Source organism: Procambarus clarkii, chromosome 51 (genome assembly GCF_040958095.1).
Source record: "Procambarus clarkii isolate CNS0578487 chromosome 51, FALCON_Pclarkii_2.0, whole genome shotgun sequence".
NCBI classification, from domain to species: domain Eukaryota; kingdom Metazoa; phylum Arthropoda; class Malacostraca; order Decapoda; family Cambaridae; genus Procambarus; species Procambarus clarkii.
The window spans coordinates 16,725,256-16,742,825 of NC_091200.1; the positions used below are offsets into that span (position 1 = coordinate 16,725,256).

Consider the following 17,570-nt stretch of genomic DNA (forward strand, 5'->3'; position numbering starts at 1 on the left):
CTGCCTCCTGATATTGAACCCATTTTCTTGTCTTTTCCACTCTGGTCCCCCCTCACAATTTCTGTTGAACCAATTAAGTTTTCTGGTCCTGCATCTCTGTTTTGGTATGAATATTTGTGTGCAGATATATTTTGCAAAATTTGGCATACATCTCATTTACTTCCTTGCCTATCAAGAAGTCTATCCAATTAAACTCTTTAAATAATTTTCAAAGTTCCCCATAGTGTTCTCTCGAAATAATTAATCAATTGTTTCAATGTTGATAAATTATTGTTGATTTATTCAATGTTGATAAGGGGAGCCGGTCGGCCGAGCGGGCAGCACGCTGGACTTGTGATCCTGTGGTCCTGGGTTCGATCCCAGGTGCCGGCGAGAAACAATGGGCAGAGTTTCTTTCACTCTATGCCCCTGTTACCTAGCAGTAAAATAGGTACCTGGGTGTTAGTCAGCTGTCACGGGCTGCTTCCTGGGGGTGGAGGCCTGGTCGAGGACCGGGCCGCGGGGACACTAAAAAGCCCCGAAATCATCTCTAGATAGATGTCCCCATTCTCTTCTCGATTACATTGCAAAGCATATTTAATTTCCAACAGGACATGATCACTCTTTCCCAAGGAAGGAAGGTACTGGATATCATATATCTTTTCTTCTTTCCTGGTGAATATTAGATCCAGTATTTATGGAACATCCCCTTCCCTCAGTCTTGTGGCCTGCTTGACATGTTGATACATGAATGTCTCCGAAATGAGGTTTACAAATCTGCCTGTCCAAATGTCTTCCGTTCTTGCCTCATAGGCCTCCCAGTCTAGTGCTTTCAAGTTGAAATGAACAATCGTGATTTATCTTTATCATCTTTTACTATAATCTCTCTCATGACCAATGAGGCCCTCTCGTTTCTCATCCAGTTCCTCCTTTGTCCGTGTGTTGCTTGCTGGTGAGCTGTAGGCATTTACAATTATCAGTTAATCATCCTGATTCCAGACCTGCAATGCCATTATATTCTTGAGGGTTTTTGATTGTTAACACACTTACCTTCAGGTGTTCTTTCACCAGGACAGCCACTCCTCTCCCCCTTCCTAATTTTCCAGTCATGTCTCTAAACTAAGTAGGCCCCTGGGAATACAACCTCATTTAAAAATGTGTGGTAGAAAGTGCACATGGTGAATGTGATGAGTAGTTGTGATTTGTGCTATCCAACTATGGCTCTACCAAGACGGACCATTTGATATATCCATGCTTACAAGCTGCATCCAAACCATGAAACTGGATATTTATTGGGCAAAGAAAGCATTAAAGCAAAAAAAAAAAAAAATTGTTGTAGTGAACAATTTTAACTTAAATATTTGTTTTGGACAATAACATATTTCGATAGCGATGTTTGTTCAAGTGAGATATATGCTGCGTACTTTCAAATGCAGAAGCAAGTAACAAAGCATTGTTACTTGAAGGTGCTGTATCATGCTGCAAAATCACTACAAAATCCATCCTAACAGTGATGAAGCTAAAATTTACCAGTTCTGTCAGTGAGTACCAAGTTACAAAAGCAATACCACTAGAACTGATTTTGTTTTTCCCAAGTGATGTATAGATTACAGAAGTAGGCTTGATAGCTTTCATGGTAAAATCAAACATTTGGATCAAAGGCAGCAGTATCTTCATTCTTAATATTGAGTGCCTATCACAAAGATAGGCTTCAGAGTACAATAACTTCAGTAAAGCCAAACATGGATGACTCTCCACTTCTAGTTAATGTTGGTCTAAAAATACATTCTAAAACATTCAACTATTTTTATACAGTTCATATATGGTTTTGGATCCCCAGTTGACTGTAATAAAATTATCATTCGAGACGGCTTTTGTTAACAATTTCCATTCTACATGAAACATGATGGGGATGTGTGTGAACTACCTACCCTTGTGAAAGCCAGATTTATCCACTGTGCTGCAGATAATTTGGAATTCCTTAAGAATACACCAGTTGAAATTGGAATCCTCAATGCAGCTGTGATTACTTGAACTTATCAATAGTGTCATGACAGATGAATCACAGCCCCTAACCTACTAATCAGGCAGTCATGCTGAATCATTAACTACATAAGCTACTCTATTAAATTGCAGACTTTATCCGGTTCAGTGGTCCATAGCTCTTTGAAGTCAATTCAGTGACTGAAGGCATCCTGTTTACATTAAACTGACTAGAAATGTAAGGAAGAATGCGACATGGCATTTGATAAACTGAATGTATTCAATTGTTCAGTTTCTTTACCCAGAGTCAAGATGAATATAATCAAACAGTTGTGCTGGTCTAAGAAACAGCTGAGTTTGGGAAAATGACCCCTTATAAGCAGTGCTTTCATACCTGCAATGAAGAAGACTAACTACTAAGTCATTATCTGGAGCCAAAATGATCAATCCTGCCCAACAATTCCATCTCCTATTGTTCATGTCTGGTGCCTGGAGGATGGACAAATGGCTTCCATTCTGTGTTAACTGCTAATTTCCTCCAGATTAGATTCTGCAGTTGATTATATGTGTGTGTGTAAAGAACAGATGTAATTTACCTTTCAAGTGTTTAGCCAACAACTTATCTTGTGCAGATATGTGTGAGTGGAGAAAATGATGAACTGTAATAATGGTTCTCACACTGGATTGGATTCGACACACTTCGATAGCAAGGATGATTTCGGTGATGATGATAGTGATTAGTGAACTATTATGGAATGTGTAAGGAGTAATTTTTACTCTGTAATTTTAACAGCTTAGTACTAACATTACATTTTACACTTAAAAGGAAATTGTAATAGTTCTCATTTATAGGTGTGTATCCTAATTGCCTATGGAAATTCCAAAATTAATATGAATGAGATTTGAAAATATAAATATATGCAAGAAAATGTTAGCTTATAACACTGTGGGTGAAAAAAAAATGTTTTCTGTCCTGCATTGTGACGAGCTTGATAAAGGGCAAACATTTCGATATACATTATATAGCATTCAGGGCTTATATACAAATGTTAAAGTTCTGGGAGTAATATCTGTGATGTGATCCAAGCTTCCTTTGTGATTGGTTAGCATGCAAGGCAATAGTTGTCATTTCTAATTTATCATTAGGTGAAAAATATGTATAGTGCAACTTCTTGATAATTTCATGAATACAGCCCACACAGAAAGGCAGATGTCGGATATTACAATAAGCCTAATAACCTTTGAAAAAAACAGTATACAATATGCCTATGCCTCAGGATCAGATTTCTGGAATTCATTGTTTATTAAGAAGTGCTAAATACCATAATGACGGGCACTTGGAATAAAATGGAGGATATGCCTAGAAACGAGTGACTTCCCTCAGACCTAAAAAAAAATTCTGAACATTGCCATACTTCACAAGGGCTGTAGTAAAGCACTGGCAAAAACCACAGGCCAGTCACACCAACATCATTCAGGTTTTTAAAATGGTGCTAAGAAGTCAACTTGACAGTTATGTACTGTACTGTATATGAAAAATAATGGTATACAATCCAAAGTAACCGTTTGAGAGCAGGAAGATGTCTTTCTGATGTGAAGATGTCATGTGTGTACCTCTTGTCTCCACAATTTTATCGTTAGAAACCAAGATACTGATAGTATTGTATATACTATAACAATTTTGCACAAGTATATAAATGTGATGATGAAATAATAGTCTGTAAAATGAAAGCCAAGAGCATAACAGGTAAAGTAGTTTTAGTTTTGTTTAGTTCGTTTATAATACACCCCATACCCATCTTGTGGGTGGTAGTGGAAAAGTTTACAGAGGCACATAATGGGCTCAGGGACTGAACCCCACAATTCATTTAGCTAAGCAAGTTGCAATCTTGATGAGCTAGTGAAAGTTGTGAGGTGGATTTTTCAAATTTCTAATTAAAAGATTTCAAAGTATAAATGGTATACCAAAAATAATCTAGCCAGAGTATTGTGATAGTGGGTTCCACAAGGTACAGTATAGTTACAAGGTACACTGTTACTCTACTCATCCTCATAGAAGACATACACGAATGCAAGCCACAGTTATGCATCATCCTTCACTGACACTAAAATATGAAAATAGCCTCAGGAGAAGATGCAGAAAAGTATGACTTTATATTAACACATCTTTCAGTGGTCATTGGGAAATATGACATTCAGCTGTACCCAAATTACAGTTGTTTCAATATGGGAAAAACTCTTAAAAGAAGTACAGGATGCAAGATGCATATTCATGGAAAGGAGGGACAAAATCAAAAACCTTGGAATAATGTCAGAAGACCCAATATTTATAGATCACAATAAAGCAAATGTTGCAATAACCAGGAAAATGATTGGGTGGATAATAAGAACCTTTAAAACACAAGGGATGGCACTTGTCAAAGCACTGAGTGTTACCTCACGTGCAATATTGTTTGGTCCTCACCTTGCCTTTCAAGGCAGGCAAGATTGCAGAACTGGAAAGTGTACAATGAAAGTGTACCTTAATTACCCATGTATTTAGTCAAGCATTTATAAACTACTGGACCTATTTACAGCACTCGAACGCACTCCATGGAATGAAGATACCTCATAGTATACACATAGAAGATACTGAAAGGTTTGGTGCCAAACCAGTTGCAATAAAATTACAATGCGCTGGACCGAGAGATATGGTAATAACTGCAAAATAAATCCAATGAAAAGTCGGTTGTGATAAATACAGTTAGAACAGTGTAAACATCAGAGGGTCATCAATTTTCAGTCTCCTGCCAACAAAAATAAGAAATGTCACTGGAACAACAGTGGAGGCATTCAAGAAATCTGGAGACGTTTCTGCTGGAGTTACCAGATCAGTCTAGCTGTGATGGTTCCATAGGCCTTTGGGCTACAAAAACAGTCTTACAGATGATGTAATCATCAAAGGAGGTTGGCAACAGACCAACCAGGGGAAGTAAAAGTGTGTTGTCAACAGGTAATTAACAGGTGAAATGTTATCTACTTTGTAGGAAGCATCCAACAGATAGACAAATAGATTAGACACTGATTAAAGTTTACCGTGTTTACTAGTCATTCTCCTCACCATTCTGCACACCATGAACACTTGATAATGTATTTATCAGTTAATCTTTTGCAAACATTTAACACTATTATCCAGTGTTATATCCTCCTGCCTCTCAAATCCTCACATGGATCTGAATATCAAAATCAATTATCACCACTACTATCAACATTTATGTTGTCAGGCTTTATCATCTTATTGTAGCATTTTTAAATGGTTTTCATAACCAAGCCCAAAGATTTATGCCATTTGTAAATAGCTTATGTTATCATGTAAAATTTTAGGTTCCTTGTGTTCTCTGTTCCTTGAAGTCTTCAGCTTCTTTCATATTAATTGCCACTATCTGATCCAGTAACTATTTTACATTCTCTAACATCAGTTACATCCTAATCCATGTGTTACATACGACACATGGTGCTTGATTGAAGAACCATACACATAATTTTCCCATTAACTGACTTTAAACTGTTCACAGCATGGTGTGCAGCAGCACTGGCCATCAGCATTAATGCCTGCAATTCACTCACCTTAATTGTATTCCAATTAAGCCATAAACCCTCATGTAATGGTCACAGGAATAAATGTACATATGTTCAGTATGTGTATAATGTATAATGAGCCTGTCTAGCACTATTTCTATTTACAGTAGTTCTTCTACAGGAATGCATCCTGAGCAGTAAATGAGGTAAAATTGTATGTTGCATATATGAAATATGTGAAGTTTCCTTCGAATAGAACCCAGAATTCAATGGTAGTCCAGATGCAGTGGAAGGATTGTGTAATGGTTATTAGCATTGCTATCATTTATGACATAAAATGATGGAAGAATTCTGGTGAAGCAAGTCCACATATGCGCTGGACTTGGAATGTCATCCTGAATAAATATAAAACAAATATACAAAGTATTATTTCATATTAAAATAGCCTTTTTATAAGTTTTTTTTATTAAAAGATGTGCAGTTACCTTAACTCTTTACTCTCTAGATTTGTTCTTTGTCCTGTGTTCTCTCAAAAGTTCATAAAAGCCATGCACATCCTTACAATATTCCTTGCATGTCTTCTCTCCACTAGCTGTCTCGATGCAAATATATGATCCATAGGACCAACCCTATTCATTACTGGCCAATTTCTCGGCGTTTCTTGTAATATTTGAATCACTATTTTACCTAATTCTTTGTCCACTACACTTGACTAATGCCACTATAATTATTACACTTTGTTTTCCCTTACTTTTTTTCTGCTGTCTCCAATTTTAAGAGAAATTGGAAGTAAAAAATATTACAACTACTCATTTAACTTTTTTCTGTTTAAATATTTTCAAAACTTTTTACTTCTGCAATACTCTTGTTGTCTTGCCCCTTTTTCCTTCTTCATTGTATATCTGCAAAATCCATTTACTTATTTGTTCTTGCTATTTCCTTATCCCATCGAGCAGTTTCTCTCATGTTTATATCAGTTTGTGTAACACTGCAAAAATGATATCCTTAACAAAACATTGATTTTCATATGCTCATAGTCTCTTGTGCAAAGATCATTTGAACTCTTATTTTATGCTTATTGACTAACTTGGTCATTCTTCACACTTTATATTTTACCTCTTGGATTCCTGAGAGATGCCATCATCCATTTACCACTCATTCTGAACCTCCATAGCATTAGTATTTAATGAGACAAACCTTCAGATATTTCTCTTATTTTTCTCGTATCACATACAGTACACATTTTAACATTTCTCTCTGCAAGCACTTAGACCATGTAAACTTGTATATATCACTGTGCTTGAAATGTGTATCCTTAATACATAACTGTCGTTCATTGAATAAACTATTTAATTTAGTTATTGTAATTTATTCCTTTAGTCATTATAATTTATACCCTTGATATCCATCATGGCATTCGCTGGTATTAGACTGACCTAATTTTCTAAACTATTTTAAATTTTCTTATTCTCAATTCTATCATTTGGAGCATATACATTCACAACTACCGGCTTGCCCTTCCATCTTGAATGTAAAACTTGGGAACTTTGATACACGGTCGTTTATTGCATCATTCTATTCTTTGTTAGCAGGCATACTTTTTCCTTTTGCTTGATTACTCTTGTTTTCATAATATTTACTCCAGTTTGCTGATCATTTTCATTTCCATTCAGTTTTATTTTCCATAAGCCTAGCACATTAAACTTTTCTTCTTGAAAAACTAAAAAGGCTTCATTTTTCTCATTTAACATTCTACTCAGCCATATCAGCAGCCTTTGTTTTCTAGAGGTCAATTTTGCTCTTTGTAGGTCGGAATTTGAGGATTGACCCCACATCCTGTGCTATACTTTATAGCATAGGATATGAGGCTAAATGCACAGTGTGTGATGGAGTGGTGGACAGTTGGGGGTCTCAACATTACTATGCCTTTAATATCTAAAATTAAAAAAAATAGGCTATAATATGATGGAGAAAAAGGCATTGTCAGATAGAAAGGTCAGGATGGAAATATGTAATGTACCATCATGTTTGTGAATCCTTTGGGTATATAATGTTCTTCATAGATGTAACAAATTGAATGACAACAGAGAATCTGTAATGTTTGCATATGATGTAAAATTAATAAGAAAAGGGAGAGAAGAGGATTGCAAAAATCTATAGTAAAATCTGGGCAAATTTCCAAAATTCTTCGATAATTATTAACAGTTTAATTAGAGAAAGTGCAAAATCAGTGATGGTATTCCATCTTACAGAAAAGCAGGCAGTGTGTAAAAAAAAAAAAAAAAAAAAAAAAAGTCTAAATATCACTGAATATCACTTGAAGCACATACAAACATATGCAGCTTATGCACGAATATCAATGTATGAAAAGCCTTAAATAATTTAAGAGGGAGACTTTTAGAATTCTGTACACCTCAGACATGAACAAGTACTGAAGTATACAGCATCATGAGAAGCTGGAGGAAGTTTACTAGTACAGGTATACTGCTAGGCTGGCCAATAAGATGGACAAAATAGTTATACTGTAGATCATAAAGTTTAGGCCAATGGGCCATGTACTAAAACCTTGAGAGGTTGTTCAGCACTTAGTACAGAAAGTTTTAATTTTTGTTTTTGGTAGTGTGATTATTTCTACATTAAATAATAAAGTTGGTGGCCTTTTAAAAATCCGTAATTTTTCCGAAACCATATTATATCTTGATATTTTTCTAAATCGGAAATAATCAATGCAGTGCAGTCTCAACTGCACTACATTGATTAATCCTGCTCTCCTGCAATCACTGCACTCCTCTCAACTGTTCATACTGCTTGTATAGAAAATGAATCCTGGCAAAAAGTTCCTCCCCATTTCACTCGAGTGATAGTCCTTGCGTTGTCGACAAAAGGCAACTGGTCTGCTGTCCAATGGTATAAGAATCACTACAGTAGTTCTGAAGTCTCTCTTAACTGAAACACTGATTAGCTATTCTTCACAAGTCAATCCCAAGTAAATGTCTTGTACTACACCTAACACAAGATTGTTAGAATTGCAGTACAGCTTGTATCATTTTTTATTTGTTCAACTTTAAAGGATGCAGATAAGATGTCCCATATAACAATTTATTGACCTAGAATTCTGAAATGAATATTACTTTGCAGTAAATGTTAAGCATCAGGCTGTATATTTTCAATGATATAATTACACAGTGAATCGGTGAATCTCGCCATGATTTATGGTCATGGTCTTGCAATATATATTGATAGAGAATGTTTTAACCTTTGTCATACTAAAGGTTATAGAGTTAGGATTGTAGTGGAGGTGATAGAAAAAAGTTAAAACTGCAGCTGTTGAAAACTTAAGCATTTTGGTAGAAATTAATACAGTAATATTAAATTGGTGTTGGTAGACATTATTAATGTTGAACTGGTGTTCAATGGGTGCTGTATTATGTATTAATGCATGTGTATTATAATTATTTTGTAAATTGGAGAATAATTTTTTTATCGTGCAAGGTTATTTAAAAAAAAAGATAAATATTGGTCATTTCATTCATTCAGTGCAATTATTATTTATCATTGCTAACCAGCAAAAGTACACAAACTATAATATGATGATGTTCAGCCTGTCATGTCATAATACATTTGCATGCCTTTGCTTTATCTTAATTGGGGAGAAGCCACAAACTACCAATATTTATTATATTTATCATATTTATCATTGCTCTTCACCTAGCAGTGAAGGGGGTGTGTGTGTGGGGGTGGGTGGGTGTGTATGTATGTATGTATGTATATATATACTCATCTAGTTGTACTCACCTAGTTGTGCTTGTGGGGTTGAGGATAACCTCTCGACTGTTAATCAACTGGTGTACAGATTCCTGAGCCTACTGGGCTCTATCATATCTACATTTGAAACTGTGTATGGAGTCAGCCTCCACCACATCACTGCCTGATGCATTCCATCTGTTAACTACTTTGACACTAAAAAATTTTCTTTCTAATGTCCCTGTGGCTCATTTGGATTCTCAGTTTCCACATGTGTCCCCTGGTTCATGTACCACCAGCGTTTAACAGTTTATCTTGATCTACCCTGTCAATTCCAATGAGAATTTTGTAGGTAGTGAATCATGTGTCCCCCTTATTCTTCTGTCTTCCAGTGTCGTGAGGTGCATTTCATGCAGCCTTTCCTCGTAACTCATGCCTCTTAGTTCTGGGATTAACGTAGTGGCATACCTCTGAACGTTTTTAAGCTTCGTCTTGTGCTTGACAAGGTACGGGCTCCTTGCTGGGGCTGCATACTCCAGGATTGGTCTTATATATGTGGTATTCAAGGTTCTGAAGAATTCCTTGCACAGATTCTTGAAGTTTAACAGTTTAATTAACAGTTCTGATGTTAGCCAGCCTTGCATACTCCACATATATTATTCTTTTTATATGGACTTCAGGAGCCAGGTTTGTTGTGATATCAACTCCTAGATCTCTCTCTTGTCAGTTTCATAAAGGACTTCATCTCCCATTCTGCATTGTGTCTGGCCTCCTGTTTCCACTGCCTAGTTTCATTACCTTACATTTACTCGGGTTGAACTTTAGTAGCCATTTGTTGGCTACATTTAGTTTGTCTAGGTCATCTTGTAGCCTCGTACTATCTTCCTCCGTCTTAATCCTCCTCATAATTTTTGCATTATCAGCAAACAATGAGAGGAACGATTCATTACCCTCTGGGAGATCATTTACGTATGTCAGAAACAGTAAAGGTCCAAGGACCAAACCCTGCGGGACTCAACTGGTGACGCCTTGCCAATCTGAAACCTCACCCCTCACAGTGACTCTGTCTTTTGTTACTTAGATACTCCCTTATCCAATGGAGTACCTTCCCTTTCATTCCTGCCTGCATCTCTAGCTTTTGCACTAGTATCTGGTGTGGTAATGTGTCACAAACTTTCTAGCAATCCAAAAATATGCAGTCTGCCCACCTCTCTCTTTCTTGCCTGATTCTTGTTGCCTGATCGTAGAATTCATTTAATCCTGTGAGGTATGACTTGCTTTCCCTGAACCCATGTTGAAGTTGTCACAAAGCTCCTTTGCTCCAGATGTTCTACTAACTTTTTTTGCACAATCTTCTCCAACTTGCATGGTATGCAAGTTAGGGACACTGGCCTATAGTTCAGTGCCTCCTGTCTATCCCCCTTTCTTATATATCGGGACTACATTTGCCGTCTTCCAAATTTCTGGCAGTTCACCTGTTACCAGTGATTTACCACCATGGAGAGTGGCAGGCACAGTGCTTCTGCTCCTTCCTGTAGTATCCATGGCGATGTTCCATCTGGGCGTGTGTGTGTGTGTGTGTGTATGTGTTTTACATTAGATATGGAGCACACTCAGACATTGACATGTTAAAATAAATTATTTCTAATGACTTGGCTCGGTATGCACTGTAAGGATTCTTTGTGACTTGGCTCGGTACGCTCTGTAATGATTCTTTGTAACTTGGCTCGGTACGCTCTGTAATGATTCTTTGTAACTTGGCTCGGTACGCTCTGTAATGATTCTTTGTAACTTGGCTCGGTACGCTCTGTAATGATTCTTTGTAACTTGGCTCGGTACGCTCTGTAATGAAAGCATTGAAATGCTTCTTATTTGAAACTAATGAATTTTTTGTATTGCTTTGCATGCTCCTTTTTTTTTATTATATCCTCTAGTTAAAAGATAATTGTTTATTATCATTTTTATATGGCCATATAAATGTGTGTGTAAAGTTCTATTAAATAAAAGGCTAGTATAAACAGAAAGATAATGATTTAAATTATAAATACCTTTTTAGTTTTTGCATTGTGCATTAGATGTTAATAAAGTAAGGTGACTTAAATATCATGATTTTTTCTAGACATAAATGTATGATGATTTGTTTTTCTTCAGGTGCCACATTCATTTGCCCTACACAGCTATACCACACCTACCATCTGCCATTACTGCAAGAAGCTGCTGAAAGGTGGGTTTTTAGTGAGCATTGTTTTTTCTTATAATTGGGATAGGGATGGGAAAATAACATACTGTATATGTAAGGGGATGAGAAAATAAGCATGTAATGTCCAAATGGATTTAATTAGAAGTGTAATGAAGTGGAAGTAGAGATGTTCAATTCAAGTTAAAATGACAAGAAATTAGTTCAATAACCTCAAAGTATTGGATCAAACCATATACTGTTCAGTGGAACCTCGAGTGACGAGTGGCTCCAGTTACAAGCATTTCAAGTAACGAGCAAGCCACTCGCAGAAAATGTCTCGACTGTCGAGTTTTCGCTCGATTAATGAGCGGTCCCGCTGGTTCTCGGACACCGAAGAAGACAGTTTTGTTGTTCTGCAAGAAGAGTTTTCCACATGACGAGCTTGGTGCCGGAACGGATTAAACTCGTTAATTGAGGTGCCATTGCCATTGTAATATTAATGAATATGCATAATGAACAGCACCATCAAGAAACGTTATTCAGTACTACTTGGCATTCATCAGTTGCTCAGATTTCAATTAAACAAATGTAGCTTTCCAATCTTCATATTTGATAGCATTTTATGTAGTCATCAAAACTCCTAAAAGAAAATTTATTGGCATTAATTACAGTAAAAGGGACAATTGAACTAAATCTTTAAATATGTATTTTCTTCTCTACACATCTATGGAACAGTCTTGGGAGTTGTCACTTATAATGAATCAATTAGGCTGTTCAGAAATTTTTTGGCCCTATTGAATTCATTGTATTGAGCATAAAGTATTTTAGGGGAATAAAAGCTGCACTTACTGTACATAATCTGTTAATGTACACATTTCTATTATGAGGAAGGCAGAAGTAAGATATGCACAGATAGACAGGGATAAGCGAGTACTGTTCCAGGACACGCACAAAAGGTACAGTGAAGCTAAAGAAATAAACAATACAATTTCTTATGGTTTGAGGAAAATCTGTAAGAAAAATAAAGCCACCTGCTGCCTTTGATCAATTTATTTATATCATGGCTGAAGGTTCCACGAAGCAGTAGTGATGTTGGTGGTGATTAAAGTTATGTTGACATCCTAAGAGATAAGGCCAGTATGGCAAAGTTATTCTTCACAAGGATGTCAAGACTAGAAGTAAGACAGGAAGTAATTATATGGGAAATAATTAGTTATCCAGAATTAGACATATAAGGTGGCTGCTGATAAGTTTAATTTAGAAGAACTTTTAAGTGGCCAGTCTATTGATGTTAAGGCAGGAATTGAGCAACAAATGGTTAATCAAAAGATTATAGAGCAGGGTGTTAAACGTGCAAGCCAGAGGCCGTCACCCTTCTATATGCAGCCAGTGACACTCCCTACTCCAGCCCTACCTACCCTACTGAATAAACTTTTAAGTTAGAATTGCTGAATATGTATCGACAAATTGCTCTGCTTTTGTCTGTTGAATCCATTCAACAGGAGATTCTTGTAGGTTCCATAGTACCGGATGTTTGTGAATGTTAGTCAAGTAGATATTGGTTATTTATGGTTGTAAGTACATCACTAGAAGAGTTTTAGATACTGTGTATATATATTGGACATAACAGCTTTGAACTGCAGCTGGCTGTTTGCTTGGGCAGTGTCATTCGGATGCCAGTCATCAGTAGTTTTCAGAGGCAGTTGAAGCTTTATAATTATGAGAAGCAGTGTTCAGTGTTTCTGATACTCTATATAACACACATTGATTGGTGTCCTCCACAGGTCTTTTTAGGCAAGGCGTTCAGTGTAAAGACTGCAAATTTAATGCTCACAAGAAATGTTCCGAGAGAGTTCCAAAGGACTGTACTGGAGAAGCACCCAAAAAAGGTAAGGATCGGCAGTAAGCCCAGGTGAGAAATATTAATATAAATTTAACTAATTGTTAGGAAAGTATGAAATTTCATCTTGTAAATAAAACTTTTCACATAAATATTGATGAAATAATTTATGGCAAAACGTCCACAAATTTTTCAGATGATGGGGATACCGGTTCTGATGGTTCTCGTGATGATGAAAGTGACAATGATGATTCTCCACCATCTACACTTCATATGGATGCAGAAGGTCTTGATGACGATACTGTTCTGAGGCAAAGACCAAACAGGTGTGTGTGTATGTAAACATAATGCAGTCTTCTAGTTAGCATTAATTTAATTTTTTTAAGAATAGGGTTACTAATGTAATTAGTTGCTTAGTTTTGTTTTATGCATTGTATGGTTTGACTTGTTCAACTCCAGCCTGATTGTTATTTTTGGTTTGTAAGTAATGTTTACACCTGAGCTCTCATATCGGCTTTGTGCCTGCCATAGTCATACAAATTGGCATTTGTGATTATAATGAAATTTTCACATTGGTATTTGTTCATGTTATAACATATACAGTAACTTGTTAGGCAAGTGTTTTATCATTGTCATTAATTCTTGTTCTGTATGGTATAATCCCTGAACAGAGGATGAATAAATCATATGTTTTTGCTCAAGCTTATAAATTGCTACCTTGATATTCCTAATTATAATTTTACTGTAATATTTATTTTTGTCTCGGTTTCTATTTAGCACCTTTAGAATGTGTCGTCATATATATTTGACGCCAACAACAATTACGAATGATTATAAAAATAAGGTTTATTTCACTATTAGGAAGTTAAACCCATGGCAACCTTGTCGTTTCCTTAATGTTGTATTTGTTTTTTGTTTAAATATGTTTCATCGTATTACTTTGAAACCTGAATGCTTCCCAGTTATGATAGAATTGAGCTTTATTTCATAATTGCAAAGTGTAATAAAATGGTAATTAGTCAACAACTTCACTTTCCTAGAATGTTTAAAAAGCATTTAATACTGTTTACAAGAGGCTTATGTATAAGATAGAGAAGCATGGATAACTGAAATGACCATTTATTCCATCGTTGGGTAGCCTGCATCTTCCTAGACTGTCAACAAACTTTTGATACTGTTTCTCACAACTGACTTGTGCACAAGATGGAGAGAGAACCTGGGACTACTGCTTTCTCCTATAAGATTAAGGCAATAACAAGAATCTGAAAGAGAATAGGGCTTGTAAGTGAATGCAATTTTAATGCCGAAACCAGGGACACATGTAATCGGAATAACATCAGTGGCATATGGGAAGCTGGCAAACATAAGAATGCATATATAGTATAAATCTAAACAAGAATGACTTGAAGATTATATTCAGAGCCCACGTGAGACCATTACTAGAGTATGCATCTTGTGAAGCACAAAGTAGATTAGTAATATATACCAGAACTAAATGAGTTAAGCTATGAAAACTTTTATGGGAGCTCAAAGTCTGAACAAAAGTCTGAGCTCGAGAGAAGTATTACCTGTGTAGTTTATGATCACTACATATAGGATACTCTGAGTTATGCAAGGTTGAGTATGACAAACCATTTTAATTGAGAAATAAGGACAAGAGACATTAAAGGAAGCAAGAAATGCAATTAAATCATTGAAATGCGAGGGAATTCTTGTACCTGTATGACAGGTCAAAAAGTAGGATGCACTGAATGATGATTTTGAAACCAGTTCAATCCACAACTTGAACAAATGACACTGATATTGCTACCACAAAATGGAGCTTCACTCTGCTCCATTCAGTGATATGTTGGAGAGTCATTTAAGGATTCAGATTTATTTATTCCGTTAGACTTTTAGCTCTGTTCCTAGTGCAAAAGTGTTGGAGATTTCTTTGAATAAAAAGAAGGGAGACTATGAATGGTGACAGGAGGAATGATAAGGGGAGTGAAACAAGGAAGGAGATGGAGCAGAGAATATGACAGAAAACTGTGAGGTACATCAAGGGCAGGAAATACCCAGCATCAATATACACACACCTACATGGGGAAAACTGAACTATATAAATGCGAGAAGATATCCTTATCAAGGAGTGTAAACAGCAACACAGTGCTACTAGCAATGAGTTTGGGTTTTAGATATAAGAACTTGAAAGTGGCCAAACAAAGTGAGAGAGGAAGCAAGGAAGGAAAGAGAGAATAATGATTAGGAAGAAAAACTTTATTTAAGAATAAAGAGAATCTGGTAAAAAAAAAAAAAAATTGGAAGATACTCGTTGGAATACTGGATATGAAAATGAAGTGAAAAAGAACTAAGGGACTACAGAACTAAGGGTCTGGAAAAGAAAGTGAAACAGAGGAATGAAAAGGTGGAGCATAGAAAATGGATGATATTGTAACAGGTAGAAACCCCCCCCCTCTCACACACCCCCACCCCAATTATATCTAATACTACCCCTCCTAACATTTCTGCAACTATGTCATGAACCAACACTGCAACAACCAATACAGTTCAGAACAAGTTCAAAATGCTCATACAACCTGGAGTGAAACGGAACAGTACAGTGGAACGTTGACACATTGAAACTCGTTTTGGTGAATCTTCAGTTGCAGCACACACTTTTTGCTGGATTTATTCGCATCATTCAATGAACAAGAGTTTGCTGAAACAGGGGGAGGTGTGGATTTGCTTAAGATGCTGACAAGTTGACAGATGGGTGGGAAGTTGCCCATCGTGTGATAGGTTGAAATTTAAATTTCACTGTGAAATTAGCCCATTGAGAATGGGAAATTTGTTTCCAGCGTTTACCCTGCAGGTTAAGGGTTGTGACCCCCTCACCTGAAGTTGGTAAGTATTACCGTGTCTGTGGTATTTTGGATGGGGCTTCTGGGGATACATTTTGTGCTGTGCTTTGCAGTACCTTAGAGTCCACTCTTTATGCTGGTGGTCCGCTGTCTCAACAGAGCGGGCTTCACTCTCCTCCTTTTCCTGTGGGGATGGATTCAGGATAGCTTTATTTCTGGCTTCTCTGTGTTTACTCCTCAGTGTGATCCATTTTTGGGAAGGTACCTGAATTGTACCAAGACAGGGTTCTGGGAGTTCTACTCCCCAAACCTGGTCCGAGGCCAGCCTTGACTTGAGAGAGCTTGGTCTAACAGGCTGTTGTTTGGATCGTCCCACAGACCCACATATCCACTACAGCCCGGTTGGTCTGGCACTTCTTGAAGAATCTTGAAGATGTCCACCTTTTTTCCGGCAGTATTTCTTATGCTCACTGGAAGTATGTTAAACAACTGTGGACCTCTGATGTTTATACAATGTTCTCTGATTGTGCCTATGATACCTCTGCTCTTCACTGGTTCTATTCTGCATTTCCTTCCGTATCATTCACTCCAGTATGTTATTATTTTACTGTGTAGATTTGGGAATGGGTGTTCAATACTCTCACTAATGGACTCTGTTTTCATCTAATTTCAATGGGTTGCCCATTGGTTTTGCAATATGCTCGATTATCCACAAGTGGATCTCTCCTTGACATGGAACCATCTATTGCATTTTTGTTGCTCCTCATCTTGGTTAGAAATTCCAGTTGAAAAAAATAAAGAATTGATGGGACTTGATATAATCTACGTATCTCTCCTCCAATCCAGTTCCTTTTCCCCATATTGTTCTGATTGGAGACATTTACAGGTGGCATTGTTCCACTAGCTCCTCTGGGGCAGGTTCAACCCTGGTTCCAGGCCTTTCTTACTTATTGTGCCCATCATTTTTTGTTCCTGGGATTCTGCCTCCAAGACAATCAGTAGCCAAATTTACTTGGCTTGTTCAATATTTCCCTCTGGAGTTCTTGAGCTATTAGTTCTGCCATCCTTAGCAATTAAGTGGTGGCTCTTATTGTGTCACATTTGTGTCCTTGGTGCCAGTAAGAAGTGTCTTGGTAGTGCTTCCAGCTTAATTTTGTCTGTTTTCCTCCATTTCTGTACAAGTGGCCATGACCCCTCTCTCATGGCACTCTATGGAGCACTGTCTCATAGCTAATCCTGTATCTCCTACAGTTCTGCCTTGGCAGTCTCCTGCTTGCTTTTGGGGTAGATGTTTTCCTTAGACTGCAGATTCTCTTTGGCCTACTTCCTGCCAACTCCCGTTCCTCAGAAGCCTACTTGGTTCTTGGACTAGGCTTTTGCCTTATTATCTTCATCTCGGTGTCTTGTATGTCCCTCGACTGAGGATTCCTTTCTGAAGATGGCT

General features: G+C 37.0%; 1 protein-coding gene across 4 annotated transcripts in view; it reads left to right on the plus strand.

Annotated features, from left to right (window-relative positions):
* PKD (serine/threonine-protein kinase D3) overlaps positions 1 to 17,570 on the plus strand; it is a 149,483-nt gene that overhangs the window by 104,245 nt on the left and 27,668 nt on the right. For all 4 annotated transcript variants that reach the window (XM_069304044.1, XM_045768884.2, XM_045768886.2 and 1 more), the window contains 3 exons: positions 11,416 to 11,488; positions 13,228 to 13,332; positions 13,480 to 13,609. In XM_069304044.1, the coding sequence (XP_069160145.1) occupies positions 11,416 to 11,488; positions 13,228 to 13,332; positions 13,480 to 13,609 (308 nt within the window). The remainder of the gene's footprint in view (positions 1 to 11,415; positions 11,489 to 13,227; positions 13,333 to 13,479; positions 13,610 to 17,570) is intronic.